The following is a 6,239-nucleotide window of genomic DNA, read 5'->3' as shown; positions in this document are numbered from 1 at the left end:
TTATTTTTTTTGTACTGATCGATCTCAATAAATGTAGCTATTTATTTAACACATTTATTCATCCAGACACATCCAGGCTGGATACATGTATCATATTAATGCACACTATTAATAAAGATCAAGGCATTTGTAGCATATATATCATTAATTATACGTTTAGTATATATTTGTGAGATATTTAGAGTGTATATTAGTCCATTTGTTATGATGTGTATAGAAGCACCAACCAATTTAGCCAATATTTACTTCTATGTTTATTTTTCACATGTCCAAGTTCCACCTCTGAATTTTAACATTTGCAAGCATATACTTACCGTACAATATCACAAAGGACTTATCATCGTATAGTGAGAGAAAAAAGCTTTTGTCAAAGATTTATTTTTCTTGTTTTCAATCCCCATTCACACTCAAAGGAATCAAAACCAGAAAAGGACCAAACAAAAACAAAATAGAGGAAGCATGTAATTTGAGGAGAAATATTTATTAATACTCATACATTGATGGATCTTCCACCCCACAACCGGCCACATTCCCTAGGAATTACTCAACATAAACTTAACCTATCACATATCATAAAAGAGGAATCCAGTCAACATAGAGGCCTAGGAACTAAATAAACATTTCTCCTTTGATTACCAGATACGAAACATCCATCTATCGTCCTTGAGATGGGACATGGTAACCTGCGAAAATATTACAAAACAAAAGCATTTCATGCATAGTTCATGACAAGTATTAGGGGTACGTAATACATGGCTCAAAATATAACACTTACTGCCACAATCGGAGCCAGGTTTGAGTGGATTCTTGCAGTAATCAGCGACATACACAACCTTATCCATGCATACCACCTTCTCGATCTCCTTGGTGACCTTGGAGCACATGCACGGTGCATTGACCTTCTGAACCGCACTACAACATGCACTCGACGGAGTTATCTTTGGGCTCGCGGGAAACATCACATATGGTTTGCACTCTCGGATTAGCCCTTTTAGGTCGACGGTACAATCTTCAGCCGTCACAACAAGAACAAAGGCAAGAACCAAGAGCAAACTAAAGTGTTTTGCCATAACTACTACTAGTAGTAATCGGTTGGCTACCTCTCTCTTAGATGTTAAATCTAGAGTTGTGTTGTTTTGGTGTGGTTGTCCTCTGTTGGATGCTTGGGTTTATATAGGCGCATGGATGGGAATGAATTCACCCGAGGGAAAATAATTATTTCAATCAAGGCGTAGGTGGTGCTGATTGACAAGTGTCACGACTTCTGTTTCTCATGTAGACAGATGTACGCACATGCGTTTGTTGCACTGACAAGTGTCAACACTTAGTTCCTATGTAGACACGTGTCTACACTTCTGTTTCTTTGTTGCGTTGCATATATGTTCCAAAATATAATGTTTTCTAAGAAATTTCAATCGTCCATTCTGTTTGTCTTATAGTCAATTGTGAGCACTTATGTTTGTTGTACTGACCCATCTCAACAAAGGCAGCTATTTAATGAATACATCCATGCACAACCAGGTTGGATACATGTATGATGTATCATATTGATGCAAACTATGAATGCAGACCAAGGCATTTGCAGCATATATTTCACTGATTATATGTTTAGTATATATTTGTGAGATAATTATGAGACCATTTATTATGATGTGTATTGAAGCATCAATCCATTTCAACAAATATTTACCTAAATGATAAGTGACACACGTCAGGTGCGTGGCACTCCGGCAACTGACATTATTCGATGGCAATTCCAGTCACGCAAAGATGACAAATTCCAGTGACACACGACAAGTTTCCATCGAAAAATAAACTGAAGCACAAAGTTGCCATGCTTGCCAACTAAAATTGCCATCCTCGCATAACTAAACTTACCATAAAAAACGTTCTAAGTTGGCATGTGCTCGTATCTTATGTGTGGCACTTACTAGAGTCCAACATTTACTTCTACAGTGGAGTACATATTTGTATTTTTGACTCCTCGGGGTAGTGAGATTCGTTTCTTGTCGTGTGTACGCAACGGCAATATTTGGTATCAGATTCTTCAGGTCTATTCAAGGATTCAAGAGCGACGACTGTGGCTTCGGGGCGCTGGTCTTTAGGGGTACATGCACTCAGACTTCCCAGCTGTCATCGACAAGGTCAGGCCGGCTTCGATATGGGAGCGACAACATCAGCGCATCGGTGGCTCATTTTGGCGGCGCAATGGTCGTTCGGCGGTCCATGGACTTCGATGTAATTTTCATTATATTTCCGGTATTTTGTACTTCTCATGAGTCTTTATAATAGATTTGATCCTCTTCGAAAAAACAAACGCCCACAAAATAAGCTGCCCTTTAAAGAAACGCAAGTACACGTACATAGCCAACTGCTTTTTTTAACTGGCAATCATACATTTGCCGTCAACTTTATTTATACTTATCATAAAGTATCTGGATTTATCTAGGTGATAATCCAGCAACTTATCTCTCAGCAAATATGCAAGTCACAAGCACTAGTACAATAATGGTGAAAACTGAAAATAGCATCTGCAGACTTCGTGATCATCCAATCAGAAGATATGCTGCACTACACGAACGCACCAGGAACGGGGTAGCCTGCAAAACAACAGAAAAAAGTAACCATAATAAAACATATATTGGCATTTCCTTTGTCCAACTTTCAGAAAATTTTAGTTGATCCAACATATATTTGGAAAATTTGAAAAATGATCATAACCAGCATATGGTCTAACACTTACTTCCGCAGTTGGAGCCAGGCTGCAAGGGCCTCTTGCAGTATTTGGCGACGAACACGACCTTGTCCATGCAGACGACCTTCTCGATCGCCGGGGTGACCTTGGCGCACAGGCACGGCATGTCCGCCCTCTGGATCACGGCGCAGCAGGCCGGCGACGGCGGTATCTTCGGCTCGGCCGGGAACATGACGTAGTTCTGGCAGTTGGCAACCAGGTCCTGCAGGTCGCTGTTGCAGTCGGCCGCGTCGGCCGCCGGCGCCGCCATCGGGGCCATCATCGGCGCCATATCTGCCGCCATCGGGGCCATCATCGGCGCCATATCTGCCGCCATCGGGGCCATCATCGGCGCCATATCTGCCGCCACGGCCATGGTGAAGGCGAGCAGAACCAAGCACACAGCAAAGAGCCTTGCCATGGCACCAAGTTTCAGTTCTTGCGTGTACGTGCGGAGTGCGGTAGCTGTTGCTGTGTAAATAGTGGGTGGGTGGCTGGCTCTTGTAGGTTCGTGTGTGGGTTTGACATGGGATGGCTGGGTTTATATATGTCGGGATCTTGGTTTGGTGAAGGACGGGTGCTTTGGATTTACCCTTGGTTTTGTACTTGTTAATGGCCCAGCTCATGTTCACACATTCCTTGTTTTTGCCAAGCTCAAGCGCACCGTCAATATTTGACAAAACTAAATTGGAGATTACTACGGCGCGACGGCCGTAACAGGCCGCACGTTAGCCCTGACATCATCATCACCTTCAAGCATGCTGCATCACCACTCTATCGGACGGTGCAGGGTAGCTTCGTGCCGTGGCATGTTGCAGCGAACGTTCGCGCTATACATTTGTCGAAACTTTAGTACTCTGTTTCTTCGTAGATGAAGAACGTCCCATGTGCAAGTAAGCATCTTGTACTAAAATCTGTACTTCTCTGAACTGACACTAATTTGCTATTGTGTTTTCTGTGCATGCTCAGCAAGGCAGTAACTAAAGCCAAAACGATGCCAGAGCGAGATGACAGCATATCCTGAACATTTACGGGGCGTCTAGTAACACCTTCGCTAAAGTTTTCAGGTGTAGCTTTCCTATCAATTTTCCCAGCACAGAACAAGAAAACTTCACTTGTACTACATCAAATATGCTGTGCTTATTCTCGCAAAAAAATTGCTGTGCCTAGATATCGTACATTGGCTTGGCACACTACACACTGGATATCTGAACAAAGTGACAAACTTGGCAGCACCACTCTCAATGGCATTTCGATGGCGATCGATTCATGTTTTAATGATTTGTGAATCTCTGACCCCTGGATACGGCGGATGCACCAAGCCATTAATACATAGTTGCCTACACATCACGTCAATCTCAAAAAACTTCTGATATCTAAACCCAATCAGCCAAAATTTCAGGAGTAAGTTTGTGTCTATGGATCGGACGTCTGGTTCTAATCTTTTTTACTATCCCCTTAGGGCAACTCCAATGGGGCGACCCATTGAAGTCCATTTGGGTCATCCAGACAGAAAACTTAGCCCAACGGGGCAATCCAAACGGACGCGCATGTCCGCCTGCTGTCCGTTTGTCATCCACCCCGACCCAAACTGAGCCCAAATTTGGGCCACAAATGGGTCCACGACGGACAAAAGCGGGCGCTTCTCTTGTCCGCTCTCGTCCGCTGCTACCCTCCCGTGTCCGCCTTGGTCCTACTAGTCAGCGACACAGCACGAGCCGCTCGACCGGGAACTGCAGCGAGATCCCCACCCAGCCGAGCGCCGCCACGAGCTCCCGTCCTCGACGGCGAGGGCTCCGCCTCCTCTGTCGTCCTCGCCGGCGAGGCCTCGGGTTGATACCAACTTGTGACACCCCCGATTCAATCATACACTAATCATACATGCAAACGTGTACGATCAAGATCAGAGACTCACGAGAAGATATCACAACACAACTCTATAAATAAAATAAGTCATACAAACATCATATTACAAGCCAGGAGTCTCGAGGGCTCGAATACAAGAGCTCGATTATAGACGAGTCAGCGGAAGCAACAATATCTGAGTACAGACATAGGTAAAAAAGTTTGCCTTAAGAAGGCTAGCACAAACAGGGATACATATCGAAAGAGGTGCATGCCTCCTGCCTGGGATCCTCCTAAACTACTCCTGATCATCGTCAGCGGCCTGCACGTAGTAGTAGGCATCTCCAGTGTAGTAGGAGTCGTCGTCGACGGTGTCGTCTGGCTCCTGGACTCCATCGTCTGGTCACAACAATCGGGTATAGAAAGGGGAAAAGGGAAGCAAAGCAATCGTGAGTACTCATCCAAAGTACTCGCAAGCAAGGAGCTACACTACATATGCAATGTATCAAAGAAAGGGGTAATATATGTGGACTGAACTGCAAAATGGTAGAATAAGAGGGGGATAGCTAGTCCTATCGAAGACTATGCTTCTGGCAACCTCCATCTTGCAGCATGTAGATGAGAGTAGATGATAAGTTCACCAAGTATCATCGCATAGCATAATCCTACCCGGTGATCCTCCCCTGGTCGCCCTGTGAGAGAGCGATCACCGGTTGTATCTGGCACTTGAAAGGGTTTGTTTTATTAAGTATCCGGTTCTAGTTGTCATAAGGTCAAGGCACAACTCCGGGTCGTCCTTTTATCGAGGGACACTGCTATTCAAATAGATAAACTTCCCTACAGGGGTGCACCACATTTCCCAACACGCTCAATCCCCTTTGGCCGGACACACTTTCCTAGGTCATGCCCGACCTCGGAAGATCAACACGTCGCAGCCCTACCTAGGCACAACAGATAGGTCAGCACGCCGGTCTAAATCCTATGGCGCAGGGGTCTGGGCCCACTGCCCATTGCACACCTGCACGTTGCGAGGGAGGCCGGAAGCAGACCTAGCCCCCTTAATACAAGAGCAGGCTTACGGTCCAATCCGGCGCACGCCGCTCAGTCGCTGACGTCACGAAGGCTTCGCTAATACCACGACGTCGAGTGCCCATAACTGTTCCCGCGTAGTTGGTTAGTGCGTATAGGCCAGTGGCCAGACTCAAATCAAATACCCAGATCTCGTTAAGTGTGTTGATTGAATTAACCGCGGACGCCGACTAGGGCCAGGCCCACCTCTCTCCTAGGTGGCCTCAACCTGCCCTGTCGCTCCGCACAAAGATCCACTCAGAGGGCCGTCGGGACAAATGTCCTTTCGGACCCAATCCGTGAATCACTCGCAGGTACTCTTCGAGCCGACCCGTCTTTAGTCACCACAAGTATCATATATTATGTATAAGTATATACCCGTGATCACCTCCCAAGTGATCACGACCTGATAGTATAGCATGGCAGACAAATAAGAATGTAGGGCCACTAATGATAAACTAGCATCCTATACTAAGCAAATATGATTGCAGGTAAGGTATCAATAACTGTAGCAACAATGACATGCTATGCATCAGGATAGGATTAACGGAAAGCAGTAACATGCCACACTACTCTAATGCAAGCAGTAGAG

The 6,239-nt window shown here is 45.4% G+C and overlaps 2 protein-coding genes across 2 annotated transcripts; both read right to left on the bottom strand.

The window, feature by feature from the left end:
* Window positions 1–449: 449 nt before the first annotated feature.
* LOC125548729 (protein LIM3-like) lies at window positions 450–1,133 on the bottom strand. The gene is made up of 2 exons (XM_048712275.1): window positions 776–1,133; window positions 450–683 (listed from the first exon to the last, which is right to left on the bottom strand). The coding sequence occupies exons 1-2, from the start codon at window positions 1,068–1,070 to the stop codon at window positions 655–657; spliced, it is 324 nt and encodes a 107-aa protein (XP_048568232.1). The 5' UTR covers window positions 1,071–1,133; the 3' UTR covers window positions 450–654.
* Window positions 1,134–2,571: 1,438 nt separating this feature from the next.
* Window positions 2,572–3,226, bottom strand: LOC125546967. Its single transcript, XM_048711041.1, has 2 exons — window positions 2,744–3,226; window positions 2,572–2,600 (listed from the first exon to the last, which is right to left on the bottom strand). The coding sequence occupies exons 1-2, from the start codon at window positions 3,153–3,155 to the stop codon at window positions 2,572–2,574; spliced, it is 441 nt and encodes a 146-aa protein (XP_048566998.1). The 5' UTR covers window positions 3,156–3,226.
* Window positions 3,227–6,239: the final 3,013 nt, after the last annotated feature.

Source organism: Triticum urartu, chromosome 3 (genome assembly GCF_003073215.2).
Source record: "Triticum urartu cultivar G1812 chromosome 3, Tu2.1, whole genome shotgun sequence".
Lineage (NCBI taxonomy): Eukaryota > Viridiplantae > Streptophyta > Magnoliopsida > Poales > Poaceae > Triticum > Triticum urartu.
Note: the sequence above shows the minus strand (reverse complement) of the source record. Positions and strands in the feature narration are given on the sequence as shown.

Excerpts from the sequence above, each read along its gene's own strand:
- LOC125548729 (XM_048712275.1), bottom strand. The coding sequence starts at position 1,070 with ATGGCAAAACACTTTAGTTTGCTCTTGGTTCTTGCCTTTGTTCTTGTT. Across the intron at positions 684-775 it reads ACCTGGCTCCGATTGTGGCA|GTTACCATGTCCCATCTCAA; the intron begins GTAAGTGTTATA and ends ATATTTTCGCAG.
- LOC125546967 (XM_048711041.1), bottom strand. The coding sequence starts at position 3,155 with ATGGCAAGGCTCTTTGCTGTGTGCTTGGTTCTGCTCGCCTTCACCATG. Across the intron at positions 2,601-2,743 it reads GCCTGGCTCCAACTGCGGAA|GCTACCCCGTTCCTGGTGCG; the intron begins GTAAGTGTTAGA and ends GTTGTTTTGCAG.